Source organism: Muntiacus reevesi, chromosome 4 (genome assembly GCF_963930625.1).
Source record: "Muntiacus reevesi chromosome 4, mMunRee1.1, whole genome shotgun sequence".
In the NCBI taxonomy this organism is placed as follows: Eukaryota; Metazoa; Chordata; class Mammalia; order Artiodactyla; family Cervidae; genus Muntiacus; species Muntiacus reevesi.
In genome coordinates this window covers 70,320,133-70,334,726 of record NC_089252.1, presented here as the reverse complement: position 1 = coordinate 70,334,726, position 14,594 = coordinate 70,320,133, and the positions used below count along the sequence as shown (strand labels likewise).

Sequence of the window (14,594 nt, the reverse complement as noted above, 5' to 3'; positions counted from 1 at the left end):
ACTACTAGCGCCACCTGTGCGTGTTCAGTCGCTCAGTCACATCAGACTCTTTGTGACCCCATGGACTACAGCCCACCAGGCTCCTCTGTCCATGGGATTTTCCAGACAAGAACACTGGAGTGGGTTGTCACTTCCTTCTCCAGAGAAGCCCTTATCTAGGTGAGCCCAATAGAATTATATTAACCCTCTAACAGAATTATATTAACCCTCTAAAGCGGAAAAACTTATCTGGCTAGAGTCAGAAAGATGCTGGAGAAGCGGAAGGCAAGAGAGATGCAGAAGCAGATGCGAAACCTGAAAAAGACTAACCCCATCGCTTTGTGCCTCGAAGATGGAGGGGAGGCAACGGGGAGGAATGCAGGTGGCCTTGGAAAGAGAGAGAGGCTCCTGGGTGACAGCTGGGTAACAGGAACCTCAGTCCTACAGCTGCAAGCAACTGGATCCTGTCAACAACACGAGTGAGCTTAGAAAAGGATTCTGGGCAGACCCTCCTAGCCAGCCAACATCTTGATTTCAGCCTCATGAAACATGCCACGGGAACCACACTTCTCACCGACAGACTGTGAGATGATCAGTCTGCATGGTTTTAAGCCACTAAGTTTGTGGACATTTGTCATGGCAGTTACAGAAAACGAATACACATCATACACCAAAATTCCTTCTACGTCAATGAAAAAAAAATGCTAGTGTCAAAAAGACACCAGGGCAGTGAAAAGAAACTGCTGGCACACACAACAATGTAAAGAACCTCAAGAACATCATGCTAAGCAAGAGAAGCCAGACTCAGAAGACTATATACTGTGGGATTCTATCTGGCTGATGCTCTAGAACTGGCAAATCTAAGACAGCAGAAGAGCAGTTACCCAGGGAAGGAGGGAGGGTTACTGACTGGAAAGGGGGATAAGAGCACTTTCTGGGAGATGGAATGTTCTCTACGGCGATTGGGATGGGGTCACACAGGTATATACAATCATCAAAGCTCACTGAACAAGAGCGTTAAAATCTATGCCTTTGCTTAGATGCAAATTTCTCATTTTTTAAAAAGCGTTGAGAAAAAAAAAAGCCCTAAGAGAAAAGATTTTAGATTATCTTCAACTGCTTCAGGAGGAAACTTGGTCAGATTCAATCAAGTGCGTCACACACAGGGCCTTTGCCCCAGTAGTTCCACTTCTGGGAATCAGTGCTGCAAACTGATTGCACACAAAGGAAATGGTAGATGTATGACATTATTCACTGTCTAATTGTTTATAATAATAAAAGACTGGGACCAGCTTGAACAGCCATCAACAGAGGACTGGTTTAATAAATTATACTGCAGTCACCCCCACAATGAAGTATGCACTTTCTTTAAAAAGAAAGGAAAAAAAAAAAGATTGAAGATGCTTTGTATGTCCTGATCTGGGATAATCTGCAAAATATACTTACACAAAGCAAATGCAGGATGGTGTATATATTACACTCTATTTTGTGCAAAATTTTAAAAGACAGAGGGGAGAGCTAGGTAAGAATATATATATTTGCATTTGCTTATATATGCACAAAGAAATTCTGGAAGGATGCATGGGAAATAAAATTACCTTTATTGGGGTACAAGGTGGAGAAGGGAGACCTAATCCCACCTTTTCATTGTAACCTTTCTGCATTTTTGATTCTCAAATTACATAAATTTGAAAAGGCTTTAAAGCAATAAAAAATTGTAAGTAATCTTCCACACAGTGATAGTCATGAATTCATTAAAAGTTTAAAACTTCCGTATATCAAAAATCCCAGAAAGTAGTTTGCTGCTGCTGCTAAGTCGCTTCAGTCGTGTCCGACTCTGTGCGACCCCATAGACGGCAGCCCACCAGGCTCCCCCGTCCCTGGGATTCTCCAGGCAAGAACACTGGAGTAGGCTGCCATTTCCTTCTCCAATGCATGAAGGTGAAAAGTGAAAGTGAGGTTGCTCAGTCATGTCTGACTCTTAGCAACCCCATGGACTGCAGCCTACCAGGCTCCTCTGTCCATGGGATTTTCCAGGCAAGAGAACTGGAGTGGGGTGCCATTGCCTCCTCCAAGAAAGTAGTTTAATAACACCCTAAGCAGCAAGATTATGGATGGAGAATCACTCTCACATACAGCTGATGGCAAGATTTAAGTGGTACAGCTTCTCTCTACAGAAATACACAAGTTTTTCACACAGCTGCTCGAAATTTATTCTACAGACATATTTCATTCAAGGACATGAGGATATTAATTGCCTCATTGTCTGTCAAAGCAAAAAGGATACAAATCCAAGAGTCCAACAAGAGGAGACACTTATATAAAGTGGTATAGATACCACTCAGAATAGAACACTATCATTGTTAAGAATAAAGACGGCAGATCCAAAGGAAGAGATGTCAAAACATGCAACCAAGGTGAATAAAGCCAGTTGGAGAACAATTTGTAGAGCAAATTGGAGAGTCTGAGGACAGGTTAGTGTACATATATATATTTGATTTGATCTATTGGGAGAATTTCCAGAGAGACACTTAAGAAATGAGTAAGTGGAGATCTCTGGGGAGATGAAAAAATGGGGAGCATGCTCCTGAACCATAGGAGAATAGCTTTCTGTTAAGTCACCAAGTTTGTGGTTGTACAATTTCTTACTGCAGATCTAGGAATGTAATACAATATCTCTCCGAATATGTTCCCAGAATTACTAAAATTGAAAGGATTTCAGAAAGTGAGATGGGTGGGCTAAAATTTTCAGAGCAAGGGAAATGCTCTAAGCCAAATCTCCCCAGGCTGAGACTTGGGGGGCCTGATCACAGTCACACTGGGGTGAGCACCAGGGGTGAGATCCAGGCTGACTCCTGCCTCCACCCAGCATCCTGTGTGTGGGCAGGGAAGCCAGGACTAGAACCCACTGTGGCCCGAAATCCAGGAAGGTTCAGGTTAGTGGTACAGGCCATGGCAATCTCCATTATTTCAGTGTGATCCTTGTAACATTTACAGAACCTTTGTTTTGTTTACCCAGCAAAGAGAAAATATTTTGTTAAAAAACACAACCCTGAGGTCATACAGAGTGAAGTAAGTCAGACACAGAAGCACAAATATTGTATGGCATAGCATTCATGTAGAATTTTTTAAAAATGATACAAATGAACTTATTTACAAAACAGAAACAGAGTTACAGATGTAGAAAACAATCGTATGGTTACCAGGGAGATAAGGAGGGACAGGGATGAATTGGGAGACTGGGATTAACATATACAGACTACTACACATAAAATGGGGCTTCCCCAGTGTCTTATCGATAAAAAATCCACCTGCAATGCAGGAGATGCAGGAGACCTGGGTTTGATCTCTGGGTTGGGAGGATCCCTTGGAGGAGGGCATGGCAACCCACTCCAGTATTCTTGCCTAGAGAATTCCATGGACAGAGGAGCTTGGCGGGCTATAGTCCACAGGGTCCACAAAGAGTTGGACACGGCTGAAGTGACTGAGCATGCACACACACAGAAAACAGATAACTGATAATTACCTTCTGTATAGCACAGGGAACTCTACTCAACACACTGTAATGACCTATACGGGAAAAGACTGAAAAAAAGAGTGGACACATGTATGTGTATAATTGATTCACTGCTGTACACCGAAAACTAACAACATTGTGCATCAACCATAAGCCAATAAGAATTAAAAAAAAGAAACAAAACATAGCTCTGAAGGGAGGGAGGAAAAGACCACATAGCCCTAAGATCTGTCTGTCTGTTTTCACAGGGGTTCTCTGAAATTACCAGCCAGTTAAGCAGCTGAGAAAAATTTGTGATTCAAGGCCTTGAATGAAGAGCAGAAGGGGTCAGTGCTGCCAAGTACGAAAATGGACCCAAATCCTTCTCTCCTGCAGTTGTTCCTTGGAATGGAAGGCCAAGGTGCATGCAGGGAGGTCCAGGATCTCACATGGGCTCTGGGTGCCAGACCTGCAGGCCCGAGAGCCCCCTTCCCCAGGGGTTTTGGACTGGAAGTTTGGGAAAAGTTCCCTACTCAGGTAGGCAGCTCCAGAGGGGCGCAGCCTTACCCCCCACCCCAACCCTGAGAAGAAAATCCTCTTGGTGAGAGATGATGGTACGTTAACGCAGAGAAAGGTGGGGCAGAAGGAGGGCCTTCTGGGGCCCTGTAACCCCACATTTCCCTGCCTCTGAGGCCCACAAGCTCCTGCCCCTTCTCTGGTTCCCAAAGACAGTATCAGCCTTCCAGAACCTTCTACCTTCTGCCCAAGTCCTTGGCAATTTTTCTTTCATTGACTAGAAATGAAGGAAGAGGACTTGCCTATTTCACCCCTCTCTACAACTTCACATTAGACACAGGTCCCTATCCGGGGTTCTGTCTCCCCATCCACCCACTCAACCCTCTGATCACAGTATTCCTTCCTGCAGGGCCTGATGAGGCTTCAGAATCCTTTCTGCACCATTCATTCTAGGTGGCCACACATTCACACTCCAGATGAGTCCTGTGTGCCATTCCCAGTTTGCGTAACGAAGACTTGAGCCAGAATGAATTTATGCATCCAAGCATGAACACCCAAAGTGCCCTACAGCAGGCCAAGGCAAGTCACCTGCTCCCCACCTCACCCTCAGCTTTGTCTCCCCTAAGAGGCCTGCAGGCCCCAGAACAGCCGTCCCCAAGCTGGGTTCACACACACCCTCTGGACACATCCTCCCCGTCTTTGTTATTAGCTCTCCCTGCCCCAGACCAAGGGCCTTCCCAGGTGGAGCAGTGGTAAAGACTCCACTTGCCAATGCAGGAGATGCAGAAGACTGAGGTTCAATCCCTGGGTCAGAAAGATCCCCTGGAGAAGGAAATGGCTTCCAGTATTCTTGCCTGGGGAATCCTGTGAACAGAGGAGCCTAGCGGGCTACACCCCGTGGGGTCGCAAAAGAGTTGGACACAACTAAGTGACCGAGCACACACACGCAGGCCTCAGACTCACCCAGCTCCTGCTCAGCTTCTTCATCACACCAGCGCGACATCCCTGGATCCCTCAGATCAAAAGCCTCCAGGGTCTTGAGGTCCCACCCCCACCTCCTCTCAAGCACAATTTCCAGAAAAGTTCCAAAGGACTTTCAGACCTGTGGTCCTCCTCCTCCACCGACACTCTGAACCCCAGCAAACCTGCCACCGGTCGTGCTCACCCCAGCTAAAGCCAACGCTGCAGCTGTGAACATCTCTGCCAAGGCCCTGTGTGTGTAGCTTTTAAAACCACTTAGGGCCCTGAGTTAGGATCTAAGCAGTTTTCAACATATTAAATATATTTCCCCCATAGTCTCAGTATTTCAGACCCTGCTCTAGGTCTCAAAAGCTCCACACTAGACACTGTTTTTCTGCTTTCCCCTATAGACTGAACTCTTAAGGCACAAACTAAATTTTACAACAGTAGTCCCAAATTTTAAGAAAAGCCAACCACACAAAGTACAAATCAAAAACAACCAAGATCATACTGCCAAAGCTGTTGGTTATTTGGGGAAAACCAAGGAGAAAGATGTTCACCCAAATTTATAAGCACCTACTGAAAATCCAAAAGTCAGCAAACAGGGCCACGTGTCACCTGGGATATGACAGTGCCAGAGATTGAAAAATGCTAACAGCAAAGAATAATCCTATAAATCAGTGACTCCTAGTTGTTTTTTTTTTAAGTTGACAAACAGTAACATTTGCACACAGAGGAAAGAAATCAAAGGGAGCCTAAATAAGGTTGCCAACTCCTTGATTTGCCAAATCAGAATTTTTTTTTAAGTGTACCATCTTAAAAAAATAAATCAATGTGTACCATCTGCTGTCTGCATAATTTCACAAGAGACAGAATTTTTTAACAAGCCCCCCCCACAAAAAAAAAGACAAGAATGAATGTAAACTCAGATTAAAGAAATTCATTCTCAAGGAAGGACAAGCTAAGAGCTTTCGGGCACATTTTAGTCTTGGATAGTGTGCAGGTGGTTTGTACCCTGAAGGGCAAATGTTCCAAGTCTCTGAAACCACCAGGGCCCTGGAAGATGCTCAAGAAATATTGCTGAAGGGCCGAGAAGGATACATCTCAACTCCTGGCTCAGAAGTGGAGTCTAAATCACTTGACCCCCAAAGAGGAAGGCCATAAGGAGACCCCCGTCCCACTGGTGGCCAGGGGTGGGTACAATTTCTCCTCTTTGTGCCACAGACCGGCCTGTTTGCACTGCACCATCTGAATGAGAGCAGTCCTGGGTAGCTGCATGATAACAGGTAAAATTCACTGAGCACTCACCACATGCCAGGCCCCATGCTAAGCCCTTCTCAGACATTTTATTATCAAATTGTTCCTAACAGTGCTAGTGAGGGAGGTATAACTATGATCCCAGTTTTACAGGTCAGGAAACAGGTTTAATCAAAGAAAAGGGACTTCTCTAAACAAAGCACAAACCTAAGTCTGATACCAAAATCTGTGTTCACAACATCCTGAGAGGTGAAGTGAAGAAAGGATCAGGGGGCTGGGGAAAACAGAAAGGGCGGCCTTGAAAATGAAAATCAAACCCCCAAAACAGTGGCCCTGAAAAGTTGGCATTCCAGACTCCGCCTGAAGACAAATGAGGACGTTCCACACGCTGCTCAGAAGTCTTGACTCAGTATCTGTGCTAAATCCAGGCAGCCCAACTACCGCCACAGTCCCTGTATTTAGGCTTCCCACTCTCCCTCAGAGCACCTGGGAGCTATGGATGGTTGTGAAGTGGGAGCAGCACCACCACCACTTCATGACAGCCCTAGAACAAAGGCGCTTTCTCACTTAGCGCAGAACTCGAGTTGGATAATAGCAGCCCAAGCGGGCTGGGCTCCACGTCCCTTCCCAAGCCCCTCTGTAATATTTTGCTGCTGCTGCTCTTCACTTGCTAAGTCGTGTCCAATTTTTGCAACCTCCCTGGACTGTAGCCCTCCATGCTACTCTGTGGCATTTCCCAACCCAAGGATCAAACCCATGTCTCCTGCGTGGGAGGTAGATTCTTAACCACTGGGCCACCTGAGAAGCCCCTGTAACATTTCAGGTGCAGATTAATGGCCTCTGTCCCTCCTCCCACCCCTAAGACCACAGCAATTCGCTTCCCCATGTTTGAAAGGCAAGACAAACCCAGTGGAGAGCCTGGAACACCACCCACTGGGGCATGGGAAGGGTCCAGAGGTGCCCAGGAGCTCCCCTAAATGAGAGTCTCCCCCAGACAGGGTCCCTGAAAGGCACCTCCTCATAGGAGGTACCTGAGCAATGCTGGGGGGATCTGAGTCCCTCCGAAGTTCTAGCACCAGCTGACAGTTTTCCACTCAGTTTGAAAAAAGTGTGAACTTTGGCCAGGCTGAAAAGACAGCCATCCGCTTTCCCAGCCTTCTAAATAACATACAAAGCTGTTTAAACACACACACCTCCTTCGGCTTTCCTTTCCAGCCTTCTCCCTGTTGTAACCACATGATCCCAAATTCATCTGGCCCCTTCCCCGTCACACACCTTTGCAGTCACAAGGCTGGCGCCAGCCCCACAGGGAGGACAAGCATGCCTCCTCCTCACAAAAGACAAAGTCCACAAACCTGGGATCCAGTCCCGCTGGGCCTATTCCAGGCCTGGGGTCAGGCAGCCAATTCCCTAACCCTCGCCTTCAGTTTCCTTAACGCTAAACAGGGGCCGAGTCACCTATAAGACTGGACTTCCTCTTTCCTCTGCCAGTCAGCAAGTATTGGGCACCTTCTGTGCCAGGCCCTCGGCTAGATGCTGGATCATGTGCATCAAGACTGACCCAAACCTCTGCTGCCCTCATGAAGCTCACACTTGGGGCAGAGAGAGCTGTAAAATGGGGATTGTTTACAATATTTCTCTGAGGAATACATAATACATGAAACGCACTTAACATAGAGCCAGGCACAGTCAACTATTGGTAGCATGCATGAGGGCTAAGTCGCTTCAGTCATGTCCAACTCTTTGTGACCCTATGGACTGCAGCTCGCCAGGCTCCTCTGTCCTTGGGATTCCCCAGGCAAGAATCCTGGAGTGTAACCCACTCCTCCAAGGGATCTTCCCAACACAGGGAGCGAACCCACGTCCCCTGCACTGGAAACCAGAGTCCCAACCACTGGACCACCAGACAAGTCCGCAAGGTGTTGATTTTACATTTATCTGTTTCAATATGCTTGCCACCATAGCATTAGCTAATGTCTCTATGATGACAGACAAGTATAATTTCTTTTTTGTGATGGGAACAATTAAGATCTAGTCTCCTGGCAACCTTGCGGTTTATAATACAATGCTGTTGGCTATAATCATTATGCTGTGCGTTAACTAGATCTCCAAAACTTATTTATCTGGGAGTTGTTAAAAGATATTTGCCCACCTCCTCCCCCATGGCCTCCTACACATGCCCAGTCCGAGAGGAGCATTCCAGGTGGGGTGTACCAGCGGCTACGCTCACCTAGTAGAACCTCTAGACACGTCCTCGTGGCGTGTTTGTATATAAGGAAATGGTGTTCGTCATTATTCTTCATAACAAGCTGCCCCCTTTACCTGGAATGACCCTCTCTTCTCCGGCGCCCCTCAATCCGTCCTGCTGGAAGTGTCCTCCATCCGTCTGGGCACAGCACAAAGCTGACCTCCCAGACTTTGTCCAGGGCCGGAGGATTCAGGAGCTGGGGACCCTTCTGGAAGGCTTGTCTGCATGTCCACTCACCCCTGCTCCCTGGGCTGCCCGGCTCTGACTCTGTTCTGCCCGGTTAGCAGCGCCTAGGTCTCACACGCTTAAATCCTCCGTCGGCCAGTATATGAGGTATACTGGCCCTCAGGTATGTGAGGGGCACAACTGCCTTGGAAAGCGAAAAAGCAGAAAGAGATGAGACCAGGTGAGACGCTGACGGGAGAACAAAGGGTATATTAGAGACAAAATCTGAGTCCATATTACAGAGACCCTTGGTACCTGGACAGTGAGTTCTGATTCCAGACGCCAGCGAGCCTTCGAAGTTACCAATGTTTGAGCCTCGAGGTACAGTGGACCCCGATGGACAAGGGATGAGCTGATCCAACGGTGACCATAGGCGAGAAACCTGGGGACTGCAGCTGGACACGAAGCTCGTCCCAGGTGACACTTGTGATGCAAGTATTTTTCACAGTAAATCAAACTACTCAGTAGAGTGCGGTAATTCTCTATATTTTCTGTTGTGCAGCTTCCCCCAAATGGCCTGGTTTCCTCTGAATATACTACCCTATAATGTGCCACTCTAGCATGGTGATTATTATTTTGTATCAAAGGTATCTGAGAAACAGCTGGTGCAAAAAGGACACTCTGACCCTCCTTCCCCCTCTGAGAGCAAAAAATAAATTTCCCACGGGAAAGGCACCCTCCCTGTACCAGAAGGGTAGGAGGCATCTTTATCAACAGAGATAGGGAATTTAGGGCAAGAGAGCTGTGTAAACAAACCTTGTTATTTTTTCACCAATTTATTACCCCAAGCCCAAGCCCCTTTGAAAATGCTTGCTGTTTCTTTGCCTAAAAGGCATAAAAGCTTCCTGTATCAGTTAGACTTCTTTGAGTCTCATATTTTTTCTTTCCATTTATTTTTGAGTCTCATATTTTTAAGGCGCACTCATATGCAGGAAATTAAATTTGTTTTCCTCCTGTTAATTCCTTGTGTCAATTTAATTATTAGAACCAGCCAAAGAACATAAAAGGAAAGAAGGGAACACTTGTCTGCCCCTGCACCTTCAAAAGGTCATCACTGTTTTCTAAGGTTAGCAATCCTTCTTTTCATTGACAGGAGGACTTAGCACTTACAAGATAAAAACATCCCAATCTAGATGTCATCAGAACTTCAAACAGAAATAGCTAGATCCAGACTCAGCTTGTCTCCGACAAACACACAGGAGGTCCTACCAGCTCACCAGGCTCAAAGAAGCCAAGACAAACGTGCTATGGGGATGCAGGTGGGCAGTGATGCTGGTTCAACGCCCAGGCAAAAGATGGAGTTGATTCGGGTATACTGGGTCAGGGGTGACAGGTAACGCTCAGTCACACTTTCAGATTTTCCACAAAATCAAGGAAACAAAGCAATGCTCACTTAGGAAATCTGAGACAAAGAAAAATGTCTGATCAGGCAAAATGGACAGACAACCTTAGTGACCAAAGGAAGAATACTGATCTTGGTTTGGGCACTGTGACATTTTGGGGTTCGAAAGATGTCTGTTTACCTGCTTCAGTATCTTTTTTAAAAGTTTCTTATTTTTCCTTTTTTTAATTTTGTATTGAGGTATAGCCAAAGAACAGTGTTGTGACAGTTTCAGGTGAAGAGCAAAGGAACTCGGCCACACACAACCATTCTCCCCCAAACCCCCCTCCCATCCAGGCTACCACATAACATTGAGCAGAGTTCCTTGTGCTATACGGTAGGTCCTTGTTGGTTATTCATTTTAAATATAGCAGTGTGTGGTTCCCCAGCGGTCCAGTGGTTAGGACTCTATACGCTTTCACTGCTGAGGATGCGGGTTCATTCCCTGGTCGGGGAACTAAGACCCTGCAAACGGCACGGTGAAGCCAAAAATGAAAAAATAAAGTTTAAAACCAAATGTTCTCTCCACCCTTTCCACTGTCCCACCATAGATCTCAGTGGTAACATAAAGAGTCATCTTTGCTAAAGAGGCTGTCCACTTCCCCCTAGTTCTTCCTTCTTATAAAGATTTGTTGAAACAAAGATTTCTGGGCCTTAAGAAACTCAGGCTACACTTTAAGGAAACTTGTTACAAAAGCCATGAGCCAAGGTTAGCTGGGTCAGTGACTGGAAACCCAGAGGCAGGGTGCCAATAGGTCAGCGCCACTTCTCTGTCTGGGAAGGCAGAGAACAGCTTGTTCCTGGAGGCCAATGAAAGCAAAACCACACCCACACCCCAACCCCACTTCAGTTTTTAAGAACATCCTCAGGGTCACTTACCTTTCCCACCTAGATAGAGGCTCGCATGCTCTATTTTGGCTGCTAACAGACTCTTCATCCCAAGAAGCAAAAATAAAATACTAAGAGGGTACACAGCATAGCAATGGGCCTTTGGTAGCAAGTGCAGGAAAAAAAGAACCGATCAGCAAAGAGAACTTTAAGAATTCCATAAAGTCTCTTTTCAGTCCCTGAGAGAGTGGGTGTCTAAGGCCAGATCTACTACTAATTAGCTGTAATGACTACCAGGTGATGAGCCTCAGCTTCTTCATCTGTAAAATGTTCGCTGCCCTTCTGCTGACCCCGCGGTGAAATTCTGTGCAGAGACTTAAAAGAGTTCCCTTTGGAATGCATGAATCCAGAGCTCCTGGCAGCCTTTCAGCATTCTCCTTCCTGCTTACTCAAAAAAAAAAAAAAAAAAAGACATAATGGCAAGAAGCCATTACTCTGCTACCTTCCCAGCACTCACAGGAGGCCCCACCCATTCACTGGGCTCCTGGCAGGCAGGCAGCCTGGTGGGGCCAGACAGATAGAAACCAGAGGAACCAGAAGCATCCTTCAGCCTGCCTTTGCAGCCACAACCTCTAGTATTCTCCTTACTCAAGTTTGAATCTCAGCCTCCTTCATGTTTCTTAAACCAATTCATCCCTTCCAGAGTTAGTTCCCAGTGAAATATGGATACTCTCCTCCACCTCTCTGGGGGTGCCCCAAAGAAAGCTTGCACTTGCCACTGAGGACCGGTTAGTCAGTGATCAAACCAAGTTAACAGATTATAACTAGGTTTCAAAAAAGAAAACAGAATATGGAATAGAATAGAAAATATCACTGTCCTCACCCAGTAGAGTGTAAATATTCTGTGAGGCTCTTCTTGGGGGCTTCCTAGGTGGTACTACGGGTAAAGAAACTAAGAGACTCCCTTGGATCCCTGAGTGGGGGAAATCCCCTGGAGAAGGGCATGGCAACCTACTCCAGCCAGTATTCTTGTCTGGAAAATCCCATGGTCAGAGGACCCTGGCAGGCTACAGTCCATGGGTTCAGAGAGAGTCCCACATGAGTAAATCGACTTAGCACTCACGACGCTCTTCTTGCAGTTTTATACTGATATATGTATGTGCCTGGGTGCAGGACTCTATTGTGGATCTTGGTCAGGAAAAGACAGAAGCTCATAGGCCGGAAGCAGTGGGATCTGACCCTGGGCACAGATGCCCCCCACACCCATCCCCCCTTCATCTCCTGTGGAGGATACAAAGGCCCGCACAGGGTACTCAGAGCTCACGCATCCATCCTGCAATTGTACAAAACAGAGATGACTGCAAAACAACTGAAATAAACTTCTGGCTCTCCTTCAGGGTAGTACTTCCTATAAAGCACAAAACAGGATAATCAACAAAAGACCAAGCCATCGGTTAACAGTCTTGCCTCAGAAAGGTGCCTGGAACTTGGGAAGCTCAGCGCCTGGCAGGGGCAGAACCTGGGTGCTGAAGGCTCCCTGCTTTCTTCCCACTTAAGGACTGATTAGGTCAACAACAACTGGACTGGGACTAGAAACCTCAGAGCCCACTCCTTTCTCACTCCTCTTAAAAAAATTTTTTTTTGTTTTTTTGTTGTTTTTTTTTTGTAAATTGTACATCTCCCGATAAATTTTGCCTAGTACGAACCAAAGCTTGCAGCCTCCTAGAAACGCCCCTAGCCGGGAGTCGGGTTGCAGAAAGTCAGTTTCAGCCAGGTGGCTAAAGCTCGGGGCTCCCAGTAGGCGTGCGGCGAGGGGGCGGAGTGCACCGCTCAGGTTCCAGGCTCCGAGCCCGCGTTTGCAAACGCTTGGAAGCAGAAGCCTGGGTTTCTGGGACTCCGCCTCTGAACCTCGGGCCCTTAGTGCTATCCCCTCCTCCAGACTCTTCTGGCCGAGGACGGTGGGCCTGAGGCAAGTCCAGCTCATGATCGAGCGGGCTGGGGAAGAGGCCTGCTCGGGGCTGGATTCGCCAACCTCCTCCAGCCGGGAAGCGGCCAGCACTCCCCTAAGTTCCCTGCAAATCCCGCCCCGCGCCCGGGCGCCTGCCAGCCCGAAGCGTGCCCCGCGGGCGCGTCCACTGGTCTTAACATTCGCAGCCCTAGGGTCTACGGGAGGAGGCGGGAGGCGGGCCCCGGAGCCGCAGATTTGGTGCCGCGGTGGGGACGTGGCAGGCCGCGCGCCGCCGCAGTCCTGTCGCAACGCGCGCCCCTTCCCCAGGCGCCAGGAACGCCGGAGCCGCCCCCCACCTCCACCCCACCCCGCGCCGGACCCCGCGCAACAAGCCTGCGCCTGCACCTAGATGAGCGCAGGGACCGCCTGCCCCGGTGCGGCCTCGGGGCGCGCCGGCCCCCACGCGCGGCCGCCTCCCTCGCGCCGGGAAGAGGCACGGCTGAAGGCCCGAGGAGCCCCCCGCATGTCCGGCGCCTCTACGCACCTAGTTACCCGCGCGTCCCACATGGCCCGCGCCGCCTCTGCCGCCTCGGGAGCCGCTTCCCCGGGGACGGACTCTGCGGGCGGGGTCTCCGGCTCGCGGTAGCTCGGCCCCCTCCGCCGCGACGAGCTGGGCGGGGGCGCAGAGACCCTGGCGCCCGGCTGTAGGCAGCCACAGACCTATTCCAAGTTTCCACGTAGTTGCGAGGGCCCGAAAACTCACGTGCACGGCGCCGCTGGGAGGGAGGGGGTGTTTGTCACCGTGCGTTTTAAAGAGGCGTTTCGATGTCTCCCATCTTGCGGGCGAGCGCTCCAATGGGGTGGCTCTCGGCCACCTTTGGAAAAACGAGTGCTTCGAGCCGTGCACCTCGAGGGACCGGGCGCGCGCACACCCCCTCCGACAGGTTGTGGTCACGGTGACTTCTCACCCTAGCGAGGTCGCCGCGATTGTCGGGGAGACAGGAAATGGTCAGCCAATGGCCTTGAGCCCCGCCCCCGACCTCTCGTCCCCTCCAACAAAGAAACTAGGGGGACAGGCCCTGGGTAGGTGCGCCTCGTGCCCATCAGCTCCCACTTCCTATCTGCCTCGACTGAGTCTGACCTTGGACATGGAGTACTTACTGTATGCGCGGCCTTCCATTCCAGGGGTGCTGGGGATTCGGGTGGAAAGAAGCCGGCAAGGCCCCCGATACCTTGACGCTCACCTGCATGCTCATGGCGCCGGTGGAGAAGCGACCCTCTCACTGCAGGGGGGAACAGAAAGGAACCTCCTGGAAGGGCGGTGGTCCCCGAAGGAGTTGGGGGGCGGTTAGGACGACCTCAGACTGCATTTCCCTGGCGCAACAAGCTGCACAGCCTCCTACCCACCTCCTCTGCTTGGTCCTCAACTTCTCCGGGACGGGGATTCCTTTCCTCCACGCTGGGGTTTGGCCCAATCAGAGAGCGGAGCCTGCAGCCCTCCCTTGGGCCGGCTGGGGCCCAGACTGCCTCCTGGTGGTGCTCACACCCGTCTGGGGGAGCACCACAACCGGGGAGCCTTGCGGGGCTTGAACCAGAGGAACAGTAGAGTTTCCAAAGAGGCAAGGAAGACTTGGTGATCCATGGACACACCTGCGGATGTGAGAGCTGGACTATAAAGCACAGCCCGGAAGAATTGATGCTTTTGAACTGTGGTGTTGGAGAAGACTCTTGAGTCCCTTGGACTGCAAGACGATCC

At 49.1% G+C, this 14,594-nt stretch overlaps 1 protein-coding gene across 5 annotated transcripts in view; it reads right to left on the bottom strand.

Moving 5' to 3' along the window:
• TRANK1 (tetratricopeptide repeat and ankyrin repeat containing 1) overlaps positions 1 to 13,739 on the bottom strand; it is a 94,367-nt gene extending 80,628 nt beyond the window's left edge. For 2 of the 5 annotated variants that reach the window (XM_065932994.1, XM_065932995.1), the window contains exon 1: positions 13,383 to 13,567. In XM_065932994.1, coding sequence (XP_065789066.1) covers positions 13,383 to 13,405 — 23 coding nt within the window. In that variant the 5' untranslated portion in view covers positions 13,406 to 13,567. Of the gene's footprint in view, positions 1 to 8,530; positions 8,712 to 13,382; positions 13,569 to 13,601 lie in introns of those variants that run through there. The other 3 variants (XM_065932996.1, XM_065932992.1, XM_065932993.1) reach the window with 3 other exon arrangements.
• Positions 13,740 to 14,594: the final 855 nt, after the last annotated feature.